At 43.4% G+C, this 17881-nt stretch overlaps 1 protein-coding gene across 2 annotated transcripts in view; it reads left to right on the forward strand.

Annotated features, from left to right (window-relative positions):
• The window catches only part of LOC122557702 (doublecortin domain-containing protein 1-like), a 554199-nt gene that overhangs the window by 443096 nt on the left and 93222 nt on the right, over positions 1–17881 (forward strand). For both annotated transcript variants that reach the window (XR_015760126.1, XM_087996361.1), the window contains exon 22: positions 17587–17709. Coding sequence is in view for 1 of the 2 variants with exons in the window: in XM_087996361.1 (XP_087852487.1) it covers positions 17587–17709 (123 nt within the window). In the remaining variant the exon portion in view is untranslated. The remainder of the gene's footprint in view (positions 1–17586; positions 17710–17881) is intronic.

Genomic DNA, 17881 nt, shown 5'->3' on the forward strand with positions numbered 1-17881 from the left:
TGGAATTGAGGCTAAGGTGAGATCAGTCCATGATTGTACTAAATGACGGAGCAGGCTCAAGAGGCTGAATTGCTGACTTCTGTTCCAAATTATTATCTTCTTAAGAATTTATATGCTGTTTACTTATTGCTTTATAAAACAAAAGTTAATAATAACATACCAAATGTAACTACACTGTCTGATTGACATTTTGTTTTCGTTCACATCTGGGGTCACAATATCATTAACCTGAGCGACAAATTTTCTCACAAATCACTAATGATTGATTCATGGCACATGGGCATCATTTGTTGCCCAACGCCGATTGCATTTTTTAAAATTAACTTGTGGGAAGTGGGTATCATTGGCCAGGCCAACATTGTTTTCCAATATTGAGTTCATAGATCATAGAATCCCTAGAGTGTAGAAACAGGCCCTTCGGCCCAACAATCCACACTGACCCTCTGAAGAGTATCCCACCCAGACCCATTCCCCCTATCCTATATTTACCCCTGACTGTTGCACCTAGCCTACACATCCCTGAATACTATGGGCAATTTAGCATGGCCAATTCACCTAACCTGCACATCTTTGGACTATGGTAGGAAACCGGAGCACCTGGAGGAAACCCACACAGACATGGGGAGAATGTGCAAACATCACACAGACAATCACTGGAGGCTGGAATCGAACCTGGGTCCCTGGCGCTGTGAGGCAGCAGTGCTAGGTTACCCTGAGCCACCGTGCCTTCGACAAGATGGTAGTGAGTTACCTCCTGGAACTGCTGTAATCTATGTGCTGTGGGTAGACCCATAATGCCCTGAGGGAGGGAATTCCAGGATTTTGGCCCAGTGACAGTGAAGGAACGGCGATATATTTCTAAGTCAGGATGGTAAATGGCTTGGAGTGAAACTTGCAGAAGGTGGGGTTCCCACGTATCATATATTCTTGTCCTTCTGGGTGGAAGTGGTCATGGGTTTGGAAGGTGAAGTCTGAGGACCTTTGGTGAATTTCTGCAGTGCATCTTGTAGATGGTACACACTGCTACTACTGAGTGTCAGTTGTGGGGGGAGTGGATGTTTGTGAATGTGGTGTCACTCAAGCAGGCTGCATTGTCCTGGATGGTGTCAAGCTTTCTGAGTGTTGTTGGAGCTGCACACGATCAAGAAAGTGGCGAATATTCCATCACACTCCTGACTTGTGCCTTGCAGATGATGGATAGGTTTTCCAGAGTCAGGAGGTGATTTACTTGCTGCAGTATTCCTAGCCTCTGTCTTGATGTTGGAACCACTGTATTTATGTGGAGTCCAGTTGAGTTTCTGGTCAATGGTAACCCCCAAGGGTGGCACAGTGACTCAGTGGTTAAGACTGCTGCCTCACAACTCAGGGAACTAGGTTTGATTCCAGTCCGAGGTGACTGTCTTTGTGGAGTTTGCACATTCTCCCCGTGTCTGCGTGGATTTCCTCTGTGTGCTCTGGTTTCCTCCCACAATCCAAACGATGTGCAGGTTAGATTGATTGGCAATGCTAAATTGCCCAAGATGTCCAGGGATGTACAGTCTAGATGGATTAGCCTTGGAAAATACAGGGTTACTAGGAGAGGGTAGGAGGGTGAGGCTGGGTTGGATGCTCTTTGGAGGATTGGTGTGGACTCAATGGGATGATTAGCCTGCTTCCCCACTGTATGGATTCTATGATTCTATATTCATAGCGCAGGTTCAATGAATGGTAACACCATTGAATGTCAAGGGGCGCTGATTAGATTGTCTCTTATTGAAGATGATTATTGCCTGGCATTTGTGTGGAACAAATGTTACTTGCTATCTGTCAGCCCAAGCCTACGTATTGTCCAGATCTTGTTGCATTTGAACACAGACTGCTTCAGTATCTGAGGAGTCACAAATGTGCAATGTTCAGTATCAATCTTCAGCAAACATCCTCATTTATGATGGAGGACAGGTCATTGATGAAGCAGCTGAAGCTAGTTGGGCCTAGGACACTACCCTGAGGAATTCCTGCAAAGACGTCCTGGATCTAAGATGTCTGACCTCCAACAACCACAACCATCTTCCTATGTGTCAGGTATGAGTCTAATGGCTAGAGAGTTTGCCCCAATACCGACTGATTCCAGCTTTGCGAGGGCTCCTTGATACCACACTCGGTCAAATGTGACCTTGATGTCAAGGGCTGTCACTTTCACCTCACCTCTGGAATTCAGCTCTTTTGAACCAAGGCTGTAATGGGGTCAGGAGCTGCGTGGTTCTGATGAAATTCAAACTGGTGTCACTGTGCAGTTATTGCTGAGCATGTGCTGCTTGCATATCATTACTGATGGGGCGGTAATTGGCCTGGTTGAATTTGTCCTGCTTTCTGTGTACAGGATGTCCCTGTGCAATTTTCCACATTATCAGGTAGATGCCAATGTTGTAACTGTACTGGAACAGCTTAGGATTGACAAGTGCTGAAGCACAAATCTTCAGTATTATTGCCAAAATGTTAGAACATAGAATATAGAACATTACAGCACAGTACAGGCCCTTCAGCCCTCGATGTTGCACTGAACTGTGGAATTAATCTGAAGCCCATCTAACCTACACTACTCCATCCTTATCCATATGGTTAGATCAGAGTGGTGCTGGAAAAGCACAATAGGTCAGGCAGCATCTGAGGAGCAGGAAAATCGACATTTTGGGCAAAAGCCCTTCATCAGGAATAGAGCATCTGCAGTCCTCACTTTTGCTAGTTCATTCCATCCTTGTCCATATGCCTATCCAACGACTATTTAAATGCCCTTAAATTTGGCAAGTCTTCTACTGTTGCAGACAGTGCGTTCCAGGCCCCTTCTACTCTCTGAGTAAAGAAACTACCTCTGATAACAGTCCTATATCTATCATTCCTCAATTAAAGCTATGTCCCCTTGTGCTAGCCATCGCAATTTGAAGAAAACGACTCTCACTGTCCAACATATCTAACCCCCTGATTATCTTATATGTCTCAATTAAGCCACTCTCAACATTTTTCTCTCTAACAAAAACAGCCTCAGTTCCCTCAGCCTTTCCTCAGAAGATCTTCCCTCCATACTAGGCAACATCCTAGTAAATCCCCTCTGAACCCTTTCTGATGCTTCCACATCCTTCCTATAATACGGTAACCAGAACTGGATGCAATACTCCAAATGTGGCCGCACACCTGAGTGTTGTACAGCTGCAGCATGATCTCATGGTTCTGAAACTCAATCCCTCTACCAATAAACGCCAACACACCATAAAAGCTAACAACACTATCAACCTGGGGGGGTGGCAACTTTCAAGGATCTATGCACCCAGACACTGAGATCTCTCTGCTTATCTACACTATGAAGAATCTTACCATTAACCCAGTACTCTGCATTCCTGTTGCTCCTTCCAAAGTGAATCATTTCACACTTTTCTGCATTAAACTTCATTTGTCACCTCTCAGCCCAGCTCTACAGCTTATCTATGTCTCTTTGTAACCTACAACAACCTTCAGCACTATCCACAACTCTGCCTACCTTATGTCATAGGCAAATTTACTAACCCATCCTTCTACGCCTTCATCCAGGTCTTACATAAAATGACAAACAGCAGCTGACCCAAAACAGATCCTTGCAGTATACCACGAGTAACTGAACTCCAGGATGAGCATTTCCCATTGTCTTTTTCAAGTGTGAATATTGATGAAAAATATTCATTTGGTGCTTCCCTATCTGCTCTGACTCCATGCACACTTCCCACTACTATGCCTGATTGGCCCTAATCTTACTCTAGTCATTCTTTTATTCCTGATATACCGGTAGAAAGCCTTAGGGTTTTCCTTGATCCTATCTGGCAACTACTTCTCATGACACCTTCTGGCTCTTCTTACCTCTCTCTCTAGTGGGCGGCACAGTGGTCAGCACTGCTGCCTCACAGCGCAAGAGACTCGGGTTCAATTCCCGCCTCAGGCAACTGTCTGTGTGGAGTTTGCACATTCTCCCCGTGTCTGCGTGGGTTTCTGCTGGGTCCTCTGGTTTCCTTCCACAGTCCAGAAGAAAATGTGCAGGGTAGGTGAATTGGCCGTGCTAAATTGCCCATAGTGTTAGGTGTAGGGGAATGGATTTGGGTGGGTTGCTCTTTGGGGGTCAGTGTGGACTTGTTGGGCCGAAGGGCCTGTTTCCACACTGTAAGTAATCTAGTCTTTCCTGGCTAATTTGTAATTCTCAAGTGCCCTAACTGAGCCATCACATTTCATCCTAACATAAGCCTTCTTCTTCTCGACAAGAAATTGAACCTCCTTTGTAAACCATGGCTCCTGCGCTCGACAACTTTCGCCCTGCCTAACACGTATATACTTATCAAGGACCTGCAGTAGCTGTTCCTTGAATAAGCTCCACATTTCAAACCTGCAGTTTCCTTCTCCATCCTATGCAACCTAAATCTTGCTTAATCGCATTGTAATTGCCTTTCCCCCAGTTGTAACTCTTGCCCTGTGGTATGTACCTATCCCTTTACATCACTAAAGCAAACATAGCCAAATTGTGGTCACTCTTACTGAAATACGCACCTACCTCCAAATCTAATACCTGGCTGGGTTCATTACCCAGTACCAAATCTAATGTGGCCTTGCTCTTTGTTGGCCTGTCGACATCCTGTATCAAGAAACCCTCCTGCACACATTGGACAAAAACTGACCCATCTAAAGTACTTGAACAATAATATTCCCAGTCAATATTTGGGAAGTTAAAGGTCCCCAAAACAATTACCCTGTCACTCTCTCTCCTATTGAGGATCATCTTTGCTATCTGATCCTCTACATCTCTGGAACTATTTGGAGGTCAATAGAAACAGGGTAACGTCTCCTTTCCTTATTCTAACCTCAGCCCATATAACCTCAGTAGATGAGTCCTCAAACATCCTTTATGCAACCATAATACAATCCTTGACTAACAATGCCACAGCACCCCATCTTTTACCATTTTCTCTATTCTTACTGAAACATCTAAATCCCAGAACCTGCAATAACTATTCCTGTCCCTGCTCTATCCATGTCTCTAAAATGGCCACAATATCAAAATCCCAGGTACCAACCCATGCTGCAGGTTCACCCACCTTATTCCGGATGCTCCTGGTATTGAAGTAGACACATTTCAAACCAACTTCTTGCTTGTCGGTGCCTTCTTGCAATCTTGAAATCTTAGTTCTCCCATATACTCAAACTACAATTTTGATTCCATCCCCCTGCTGAATGAGTTTAAACCCACCCAAAGAGCATTAGCAAATTTTCCCCAAGGATATTGGTACCCCTCTGGTTCAGGTGAAGACCATCCTGTTTGTAGAGGTCCCACTTACCCCAGAAAGAGCCCCAATTATCCAGGAATCCAAAACTCTTCCTCCTGAAATTCCTGTAGCTACATGTTCAACTCCTCTCTCTCCCTATTCCTTGCCTTGCTAGCATGTGGCAAGGGCAACAAACCAGAGATAACAACTCTGTTTGTTCTAGCTCTAAGCTTCCACCCGAGCTCCCTGAATTCCTGCCTTGAATCCCCATCTCTCTTCCTACCTCTATCATTGCTGCCTATGTGAACCATGACTTGGGGCTACTCCAACACCCTCCCCCGCCCCCCCCCCCCCCCAAGGATCCCAAAACCATGATCAGACATCACGAACCCTGGCACCTGGGAGGCAACATGCCAACTGTGAATCTCTCTTGTTCCACAGAACCTCCTATCTGTCCCCCTAACTATGGAGACCCCAATGACTAATGCTCTGCTCCTCTTCCCCCTTCACTTCTGAGCAACTGGAAGAGAGATCTGTACCCCATTGCTTACCCCCTAGAAAGTCATCTCCCCAAATAGTGTACTTGTTAATGTGGGGATCCCTGCACTGCCTGCTGGTTCCCTTTCTGTCCCCTGATGGCAACCCATCTACCTTCTTCTTTTACCTGTGGTGTGACTACCTCCCTGTAACTCGTCTCAATAGCCCCCTCCGCCTCCCAAATGATCCAAAGTTCATCCAGCTCCAGCTCCAATTTCCTAATGTGGTTTTTGAGGAGCTGGAGTTGGGTGCACTTCCCACAGATGCAGTCAGCAGGGACACTACTGGTGACCCTTACCTCCCCCATTCTGCAGGAGAAACATTCAACTGGCCTAACCTCCATTCCCACTGTTCTAAATTCCCAATCGGCACACAGAATCTTTTTTTTGGTTAGTGGAGGAGGACGGGTTGGAGACACTACCTGAGTGGCATTTAGAGTAAAGCAACCACCCACACATAAAGCCTTACTTACCCAGCAGTCCCATGTCCACTCCTGCTCAATGTGCTCTCCGCCTATACATGAGGTAAGCTTTTATATTTTTTAAAATTTATCTTGCCATTGGGCCTCTGGTCCTCGCTGTCATTCCTCCCACTCCAACAGCAGCCAAAACAAAGAACGCTGAACTGCTGAAGTAAGTTTTTATTTCTATTAAAATTTACCTTCCTGTCGGGCCTCTGATCCTCGCTTGTTGTCAGGGTCCATAGCCTTTGTGGTATCCAATGCCTCCAACTGTTCCTTGATATCATGTGGAATGAATTGAATTGGGTGAAGACTAGTAACTGTGATGCTGGGGATCACTGGAGGAGGCGGGGATGGATCATTTAATTCGCACTTCTGGCTAGAAATTGCTGCGAATGTTTCAGCCTGATCTTTTGTATGGATGTGCTCGGCTCTTCCATCATGGAGGATGGGGTATTTGTGGAACCTCCTCCTAAAGTGAGTTGTTTAATTGTCCACCACTGTTCAAGACTGGATGTAGATGGACTGCAGAGCTTAGATCTGATCTGTTGGTTGTGGGATCGCTTAACTCTGTCTGTCACTTGCTGCTTATGCAATTTGGCGCACAAGTAGTCCAGTTTGGTGGCTTCACCAGGCTGATACTTCTTCTTCAGGTGTTCCTGGTGCTGTTCCTATCATACCTTGCTGCTGTCTCCATTAAATTTGGGTTGATCCCCTGGCTTGATGGAACTGGATGAGTGGGAGATATGCCAGCCCATGAGGTTACAGATTGTGCTGAAGTACAATTCTGCTGTTGATGGCCCACGGTGCCTTGTGGGTGCCTAGTCTTGAATAGCTAGATCTGTTGGAAGTCTGGCCCATATTGCTTGGTGGTAGTCCTACATACCATGATGGAGGTTATTCTTAGTGTGAAATTGGTCACTCTTATCAGTACTGTCATGGATAGTTGCATCATCAGCCAGGAGATTGGTAAGGATGAGGTCAAGTACATTTTCCCTCTTGTTGGTTCCCTCACCACCTGCAGCAGACCCAGTTTAGCAGCTATGTCCTTTAGGACCCAACCAGCTCAATCAGTGGGATCAACCGTAAGACAATGGCAAATTAAAATGGGGTTACATCAGAAAATAATTTGTGAAGCAATGCCATAATCCCTTGTTTCACTTTGCATAAAATATATATGTAAAATCTATATGTAATCCAGCAAGGACATGTTCTGATTAAATTGGACTTCAGTCTGTATTATTATGTAAATTACATTGAACACTAAAGTACAAAGAACAATACAGCACAGGAACAGGCCCTTCGTCTTACCAAGACAGCGCCAACGCATGTTGCCTTTCTAAACTAAAAACCTTTTGCCTCTACGCAGTCTGTATCCTTTTATTTCCTGCCTATTCATATATCTGTCAAGATGCTTCTTTAACATTGCTATTCAATCTGCCTTTACCACCTCCACTTATCACCCTCAGTGTAAAAAAATTGTCTATCACATCTCTTTTAAACTTACCCCTTTTAACTTAAACCTATGTCCCCTACTTACTGCATTTCTACCCTGGGAAAAAGACTCCATCTATCCATGCCTCGCATAACTTTGTAAACTTCTATCAGGTTGCTCCTCACCCTTTGATGTTCAAGGGAAAAAAAACAAGTTTGTCCAAACTCTCCTCATAGCTAATACCCTCCAAACCAGGCAACATCCTGGTAAACCATTTCTGTACCCTCTCCAAATCCTCCACATCCTTCTGATGGTTTGACGACCAGAACTGTGCACTGTACCAAATGTGGCCTAAAGTTTTATACAGTTTCAACACGACTCGTTAATGATTTTTTTTAGATTAGATTACTTACAGTGTGGAAACAAGCCCTTCAGCCCAACAAGTCCACACCGACCCGCTGAAGCACAACCTACCCAGACCCATTCCCCTATATTTACCCCTTCACCTAACACTACGGGCAATTTAGCATGGCCAATTCACCTGACCGGCACGTTTTTGGACTGTGGGAGGAAACCGGAGCACCCGGAGGAAACCCACGCAGACACGGGGAGAATGTGCAAACTCCACACAGTCATTCGCCTGAGGCAGGAATTGAACCTGGGTCTCTGGCGCTGTGAGGCAGCAGTGCTAACCACTGTGCCACCCACAAACTCTATGCCCCACTAATGAAGGTAAACATGCCATATGCCTTCTTGATCACCTTATCCACTTGTGTTTTCACTTTCAGGGAACTGTGGACCTGCATGCCTCGATCCCTCTATGTTGATGCAAACTAAGGGTTCTGCCATTTACTGTATCCTTCCCTCCTGCAATAGATCTTACAAAATGCATAACCTTGCATTTGTTTGGATTAAAATGCCATTTGCTATTTTTTCACCCCTTTTATACTCTGCAGCAATCCTCCCTGTTATCCACAGGTGCCCCAATCTTTGTGTCGGCTGCAAATCATTTACATATATTACAAACAACAGAGGTCCTCCCACTGATTCCTGTGAAACACCACTAGTCACATAATCCCAGTCAGAAAAACACACTTCCAACATTATTCTCTTTCTTCTATGACTAAGTCAATTCTTACCAGCTCACTGGTAATTCTTATACGTCTTACCAGCTCACTGTGGATCCCATGTGATTTTCTCTTTTGGATCAGTCTGCCATGAGGAATCTTGTCAAAGGCCTTGCTAAAGTCCATATAGACATCTTCCGCCTGCCCTCAATCAGCTTTGTCACTTCATCAAAAAAACTCAATCAAGTTTTTGAGATACTACCTCCCCCATACAGAGCCATGCTGCCTATCGCTAGTAAGTCCATACTTTTCCAAATGTGAGTAAATCCTTTCCATAAGAATCTTCTCTAATAATTTCCCTACAACTGAGGTAAGGCTCATTGGTCCATTATTTCCTGGATTATCCCTTTGCCCTTCTTAAACGAAGGAACAATGTTGGCAATTCTTCAGTCCGCTGGGATCTCTCCTGTGACTAAAACAATACAAAGGTTTCATTCAAGGCCCCAGCAATTTCCTCATCTGCCTCCCTTAATATTCTAGGATAGAAACCATCAGGTCCTGGGGACTTGACTACCTTAATGCTTTTCAAAACATGCAACATGTCCTTTTTTCTATTGACAGGCTTGTCCCAAGACTCACCATGTCCTTCTCCTTTGTGACTACTGATGCAAAGTATTCATTAAGATTTCATTCAATTCCTCTGGCTTCACATGAAAATTACATCCTTTGTCCCTCAGTGGACCTTTACTTTCCTTACCTCCCCTCTTATTCCTTATATATGTATAAAACACTTTGGAATTTTTAAAATACTGTTTACCAAAGACTCCTTTTAGCTCACCTAATTGCTTGTTTGAGTTTTTTCCTGTTATCTTTGTATTATTGATAGCTCTGTCTGTCTTCAGTTTCCTAAACCTTACATATGCCTCCTTTCTTTTTAAATAAGCTCTCAATTTCTCGTCATCCAAGGTTCATGAATCTTGCCATTCCTTATCCTTCATTTTCACAGGAAAGTGCTGGTCCTGAATTCTAATTAATTGGCCTGTAACAGATTTCCACTTGCCAGATGTGGATTTAACCTCAACCAGCTGCTCCCAATCTACATTTCCCAGTATCTACCTAATATTGTACTAGTTAGCCTTCCCCCAATTTGCACCTTCACCTGAGGACTACTCTTATCATTATTCACAAGTAACTTAAAACTTACAGAATCATGGTTACTGTTCCCAAATGCTTCCCCACTGAAACTTCAATCACCTGGTCAAGCTCATTCCACACTATCAGGTCTAGTATGGTCCCTTCCCTAGTTGGACTGTTTACATATTATTTGCAAAAGACATCCTTGACAAATGTAACAAACTTCCCTCCATCCAAGCCCCTGGCACTAAGCGAGTCCCAGTCAATATATGATTTTTGTCATTTATTGAAATGATTTGGATGTGAACATAGGAGATATAGTTAGTAGGTTTGCAGGTGACACCAAAATTGGAGGTGTGGTGGACAGCAAAGAACATTATCTCAGATTACAATGGGATCTTGATCAGATGGGCCAATGGGCTGAGAAATGGCAGATGGAGTTTAATTTAGATAAATGTGAAGTGCTGCATTTTGGAAGAAATAAACTGGGGCAAGGCTTGTACACTTAAAGGTAAGGTCCTTGGGGTGTGTTGTTGAACAAAGGGACTTGGGAGTGCAGGTTCATAGTTCCTTGAAAGTGGAGTCACAGGTGGATACGATAGTGAAGAAGGCATTTGGTAAGCTTTACTATATCGGTCAGAGCATTGAGTATCGTAGTTTGGAGGTCATGTTGCAGCTGTACAGGACATTGGTTAGACCACTTATAGGAAGGATGTTGTGAAACTTGAAAGGGTTCAGAAAAGACTTACAAGAATGTTGCCAGGGTTGGAGGGTTTGAGCTATAGGGAGAGTCTCTCCTAACAATGGAAACATCTTCCCAACATTCACCCTGTCCAGGCCATTCAGTATTCTGTGATGTTCTCTTATCAGTAGCACAACTCACCCATCTCTTTTACATCCCTCTCTATCTTGCCTATCTAAATCTCAGAACATTAAATAGCCAGTATCATCCCTCTCTCAACCTGGTCTCTGTAATAGCTAGTGTATAATAATTATATGTACTAATCTGAACTGTAAGTTCGTCTGCCTTACCTGTCATTCTCCTCACATCAAAATGATTATACCTCAGACCACCCATCTTTCCCGGTCTGCTCTTATTCTTACAGGAACAGGCCCTTCGGCCCTCCAAGCTTGCGCCGACACATTTTGCCCTTCCATACTAAAACTGTCTTCATATCCCTCTATACCCTTTCTATTCATGTATTTGTCCAAGGGCTTCTTGAATGCTGCTGTAGTGTCTGCTTCCACCATTTCCTCTGGCAGTGTGTTCCAGATACTCACCACCTTTTGTGTGAAAAGTGTGCCTCACACATCTCTTTTAAACATTCCCCGCGCCCCCTCCCCCGCGCCCCCCCTGACTCCACACCTTGAACCTGTGTCCACTAGTAATTGACCCCTCCGTCCTGAGAAAAGTCCTCATACTTTCCACTCTATCCATGCCATTCATAATCTTATACACTTCTATCACGTTGCCCCTCAATCTCCTGTGTTCCAGTCAAAACAAACCCAGACTATCCAACCTTTCTACATAGCTAAAATCCCCCATACCAGGCAATGTCCTTTTCTGTATCTTCTCCAAAGCATCCACCTCCTTCTGGTAGCGTTGGTGATTATTTTCCAGAGTTCGATAGATTCAGGATCAGATTGGAGGGTGGCTAATGTTGTACCACTTTTTAAGAAAGGAATGAGAGAGAAAGCAGGAAATTATAGACCAGTTAGTCTGACCTCAGTGGTGGGAAAGATGCTGGAGTCAATTATAAAGGATGAAATTACGACACATCTGGATAGCAGTAACAGGATAGGTCAGAGTCAGCATGGATTTATGAAGGGGAAATCATGCTTGACTAATCTTCTAGAATTTTTTGAGGATGTAACTCTGAAGATGGACAAGGGAGATCCAGTGGATGTAGTGTACCTGGACTTTCAGAAAGCCTTTGATAAAGTCCCACATAGGAGGTTAGTGAGCAAAATTAGGGTGCATGGTATTGGGGGCAAAGTACTGACAATATATATTAAAGATATAGAAGATGGTATTAATAGTAGCATTAGCAAATTTGCTGATGATACAAAGCTGGGTGGCAGGGTGAAATGTGAGGAGGATATTAGGAGATTACAGGGTGACCTGGACAGGTTAGGTGAGTGGACAGATGCATGGCAGATGCAGTTTAGTGTGGATAAATGTATGGTTATCCACTTTGGTGGCAAGAACAGGAAGGCAGATTACTATCTAAATGGAGTCAAGTTAGGTAAAGGGGCAGTACAAAGAGATCTGGGTGTTCTTGTACACCAGTCAATGAAGCAAGCATGCAGGTACAACAGGTAGTGAAGAAAGCGAATAGCATGCTTGCCTTCATAACAAGGGATTGAGTATAGAAGCAAATAGGTTCTTCTGCAGCTGTACAGGGCCCTGGTGAGACCGCACCTGGAATATTGTGTGCAGTTCTGGTCTCCAAATTTGAGGAAAGACATTCTGGCTATTTAGGGAGTGCAGCGTAGGTTCACGAGGTCAATTCCTGGAATGGCGGGATTATCTTATGTTGAAAGATTGGAGAGATTGGGCTTGTATACCCTTGAGTTTAGAAGACTGAGAGGGGATCTGATTGAGACGTATAAGATTATTTAAGGATTGGACACTCTGGAGGCAGGAAACATGTTTCTGCTGATGGGTGAGTCCCGAACCAGAGGACACAGCTTAAAAATAAGGGGTAGGCCATTTAGGACAGAGATGAGGAGAAACTTCTTCACCCAGAGAGTGGTGGGTGTGTGTGGAATGCTCTGCCCTAGAAGGCAGTGGAGGCCCAGTATTTGGATTCGTTTAAGAAAGAGTTGGATAGAGCTCTCAAGGTTAGGGGAATCAAGGGTTATTGAGATAAGGCAGGAACAGGATATTGATTGAGGATGATCAGCCATGATCATAATGAATGGTGGTGCAGGCTCAAAGGGCAGAATGGCCTACTCCTGCACCTATTGTCTATTGTCTATTGTCTACAAATACCAAACACTCCAGTGAAAACTTGTCCCTCACTCCACTTTAAGGTTTCTCACGCAGGTTAGTACCTTGCATTGGGTTTCCTCTCAGCAAATTTCTGTTATATGGGGAAAGTGTAATGCCAAAAGGACCTGGGAATTCTGGGGTAAAGTGTGGACATTCACCATTCTATGAAAAGATTCAGAAGAAATGTGGGGTAGCTGAATGGTCATCAGAATCACAGAACAGCAACACTGAAGGGAACAGAAGGGGGTTTGGTCATCCAACATCTCAGATGGAGACCAGAGCTCAGTCAGAAGTCGCCAAAGTTAGAACCTCATCACATCGAATTGTAAGTCAAGCACAATAACAGTACAAAATGGTTGGCACCTTATGAAAAGTGGGCGGAGTAAGTTACTGTTTGTTCCCTTTGGGCTGCAATGAGAGGATTAGAGTTTGATGCCCTGTTCAGGGCCAGTTGTAATACTCATGAGCCCAGTTATTTGCTAATGCTACTGATCTGGCTTCAATTAACACTTCATCAACAGGTCATTCAATGTCCAAAACTGTACATTCAGAAATACGGCCTAGCACAACCATGACTCAACTAATTACCACCCTAAGAGCCTACTCTCAATCATCAGTAAAGTGTTGGAAGGTGTCATTAACAGTGCTATCAAGCAGCACCTGCTCAGCAATAATCTGCTCAGTGTTGCCCAGTTTGGTTCCTCCAGTGTCACTCAACCCCTGACCTCATTACAACTTTGGTTTAAGTATGGGAAAAAGAGCTGAATCCTAGAGGTGAAGTGAGAGTTATGGCGCTTGACATCAAGGCTGCATCGACTGAGTGTGGCATCAAGGAGCCCTAGCAAAACTAGAATCAATGGGTATCAGGCTGCAAACTCTCCTATGGTCAGAGTCATATGAGGCACATGGGGAGATGGTCATTGGATATTGGAGGTCAGTTATCTCAGCTCCAGGACATATCTGCAGAAGTTCCTCAGGGTGGTGTTCTAGACCCAACCACCATTAAACTGCTTCAACCTTTCTTCCAAAAGTCGGGATTTTCACCTATGATTGCACAGTGTTCAGCACCATTCGCAACCCTATAAATACTGAACAATCCATGCCCAAATACGGTAAGTCCTGGATAATGTTAAGATCTGGGCTTACAAGTGACAGGAAATATCTGCACCACAGAAGTGTCAGACAATGACCATCTCCAACAAGAGAGTGTTGCTATTGCCTCTTGAACAGTCAATGGCATTATCATCCTAAAACCTCCTCCTTCAATTTCCTACGGGTTACTATTGACCAGAAACTGAGCTGGACTAGACATATAAAGACTGTTTTGTAGGAGCAGGACAGAGGCTAGGAATACTGAAGTCAGTAACTGACCTCCTGGCTCCTCAAAGCCTTTCTGCTATCTACAAGGCACAAGTCAGGATTAGCACGTAGAATCCAGCACAGCACAGGCCCTTCAGCCCTTGATGTTGTGCCAACCTGTGAAACCGATATGAAACCCATCTAACCTACATTATTCCATTATCATCCATATACTTATCTAATGACCGTTTAAATGCCCTTAAAATTGGTGAGTCTACTACTGTTGCAGGCAGGACATTCCATGCTCCTACTACTCACAAGCAAAGAACGTACCTCTGACATCTGTTCTATATCTATCACCCCTCAATTTAAAGCTATGTCCCTGTGTGCTAGTCATCGCCATCTGAGGAATCTCACTGCCCACCCTATCTAATCCTCTATTAAATTACCTCTTAAGCTCCTTCTCACTAATGAAAATACCCTCAGTCTTTCCTCATAAGACCTTCCATCCATACCAGGTGACATCCTGGTAACTTTCCAATGCTTCCACATCCTTCCTATAATACGGTGACCAGAACTGTACGCAATACTCCAAGTGAGGGAAAGCTCCCTCTTGCCTGAATGAGTCCTGCTCCAACAACACTCTAGACACTTGACACCATCCAGGACAAAGCAAAATAGACCCCAACCTTTCCATGGAGACAGCAGGATACTGCTAGCATTGCTGGATTCTTCCATCCTTTGAGCCAGCATGTGGACTGCCCTGTGATCTGTCTGCTGTTCCTGGGCTGGACTGTGCATTTTCACAGAGCCATTATTTGCCAAGGCCATAGGATTGTCTTCTACCTACAGCTGAGGAAATGGACGTTCTCTGGTGCCGGAGAACTGGGAAATTTCTTTCTCTACCAGTTGTGAATGTGTCAGTAATGTGCTCACCAAAGCATTTCCAAATCTATTCTAGGTCAAATACCATTGAGATAAAATTTCGAGCTTGTGGAGGGTGCATATGAACACCTTAATGGTACATGTTCTGAGAGTTTCTCCTGAAGTGAAGATCTTAGTGCTAGCTTATTTTTAGCAGAGATTTGTTAGTTGTTACTTGTGCATGAATGAGAGAAGAAATAAATTGTTGAAGCGGAATAAAATCCTGTGCAAATTAAGATTGAGTTAGCACTGGTGGTAATGGAAGACCAAAATCAAGCACAATGTTGGTTGGAAATGGTGGTTTTCTGCAATGAGACAAAGCAAGGGGCTGAATATGATGGAAGAGTTGTTAGTGTTGAAGCAGGAGCATGAGCATGAGAGATGGTGAAATGTATTCATTGAGTGAATAGGATGGACAAAGGGCAGATAGGGTTATTAGTTTGGAACAGCGAGGTGTGCGAATGGCTGAGTCGACATAATGCATGCAATTATGAGAGTTGCTGTCAGTGTGATAGAATGAGTAATGGCCCTGTTAGAGATGAGTTGAATTGAGAAAAGATTTACCTTTGTGAAGCACAGAATATCATTAATTTTCTTTTTGTGTTGCTGTGTGTTTCACTGATCTGGGTTGTTGTCTTGGTCCAGACCGACTGAATCTGGTGGTGTGACCCCTTCGGCAATCAGCACAACAAAGCATTCCTTCCAACCACTGTATCCATGAACATCTCCAGGTCTCAGTCAATAAAACAAGGTGCCAGCTTCCCTTTCTGTGCCATGTCCTTAATTATAATTAGCCAATAATGCAGTGTAAGGATAAAGGTTAGGTTCTAGCACATAAAATGGTATACAGCTGAGTTTTAAATATGGTGCCATCAGTATGATTGCCAGAAGGTCCTACCACTGGCAAGAACTTGGGCATCCCCTGCTGCCTGATCCCATGAGAAGAGCACCATAGATTTTGGGCACAATTGAGGTGAAGATTGCATAAGAAAGGTTGCTCTGAACCATAATGCACTAAACACCATGAATCTCATGTGACAAAACATGAACTCACAATGGGAATATCCAGGCCGATGAGTGAGCTAGACGTAGCCTGTAGTAAGGTTTACTTTATGTGCTTTATTTACAGCTTGTACAATGAAGACCTCATGATGAGCCATATCTGTGTTCTATTTACACTGACTGCCTTTCTCCCCAGCCACTTTGGCTTACATTACTATTCCTTCAATCTCACTAACCTATACCTCTATATCAGTCAATTTCAAATCCATGCTATGCTATCCCTTTTATTCCATGTGCTTTGTGCAAAACACAAGGTTGAAGCTTTTGCAATAATCTTCGGTTTGAATGATCTATCTTAGTCTCATCCTGATGTCCCCAACAACACATCTGCTAGTCTTCAGCTAATTTGACTCACTCCATATAATATCAAAAAATGGATGAGTGTACTGGACTAAGCAGAGTCGCTGAACTCTGACAACATCCTAGCAGTAATGCCGAAGACTTCTGCTCCAGAACTAGATGTGCCACTAGTTCTGTGCTATTCTATTACAACTAATATATCAATCCTATTTGAAGTGATAACTTGAACAGATATATTCTATCTGCAAAGGACAAATTCAATCTTGCCAATTATCACCCCTCAGTCTACTTTCAATCATCAGAAAAGTGCTACAAGGTGTCATATAAAACAACACTTTGTCAGTAATTATTTGCTCATAAATCAAGTTTGGATTCCACTAGAGTGGTGTAGCTCCAAACCTCAAAGCAGCCTTATCCAAACATGGACAAAAAGACTTAATTCAGAGGTGAAGAGGGTTACTAAACTTAATTCCAAAAAAATATTTGACCAATTGAAATGAAACTGAAATCAATGGGAATCAGACAATGGATTTTTACAACCTGGAATCATACATAGCATAAAGGAAAATGGCTGTGGTTGTAGATCATCATCTCAGCCCCAGATAAGCTTGCTATAGGACGGATGTAATTAAACTGGAATGAGTGCAGAAGAAATTTACAGTTTAGGCCAAACCAGTATTTTAATCAAGGTTCATCATAACTTGCTCACCTTGGTACCTATTGCTTCTGTTATGTAATAGGCTCATACTTACCTTTTTAATGATTTGGAGATGCCGGTGTTGGACTGGGGTGTACAAAGTTAAAAATCACACAACACCAGGTTATAGTCCAACAGGTTTAATTGAAAGCACACTAGCTTTGTGCTTCCAATTAAACCTGTTGGACTATAACCTGGTGTTGTGTGATTTTTAACTTTGTACATTTTTAATGAGATGTATAGAACAAGTAACCTGAGAAGGTGGGAAATAGACAATAGGTGCAGGAGTAGGTCATTCGGCCCTTCGAGCCTGCACCACCATTCATTATGATCATGGCTGATCATTCTTAATCAGTATCCTGTTCCTGCCTTAGCTCCATAAATATGAGCATCTAATAAATAACTAATTCATTGTTTCTAGATACAATGCTGCAAGGACCAAGATTCGGTGGAGAGGAAGAAGTGAATTGCAGAGAAGCAAAGATAGGCAAGCAGATCCTTCAATTAAAGTGCATGAGCTTGAATTTAAACAGTTTCTAGAAAGGTAATATTGCATACTTTATAAATTGATAGTAAGAAGATTTCAGATATCCTGCTTGTAAACTGAATGTGTTTACATGAAAAGTTAAAGTTCTACCTTCCCTTACCCTTCCCATTGAAATGCTCCTTATGTGAATTGGATTTAATGTTGTGTGGATTATCTTCTAGATCCAAGT

The sequence above is a fragment of the Chiloscyllium plagiosum genome, unplaced genomic scaffold (genome assembly GCF_037043375.1).
Source record: "Chiloscyllium plagiosum isolate Xiang-an unplaced genomic scaffold, Cpla_swu_hap1 HiC_scaffold_18, whole genome shotgun sequence".
In the NCBI taxonomy this organism is placed as follows: domain Eukaryota; kingdom Metazoa; phylum Chordata; class Chondrichthyes; order Orectolobiformes; family Hemiscylliidae; genus Chiloscyllium; species Chiloscyllium plagiosum.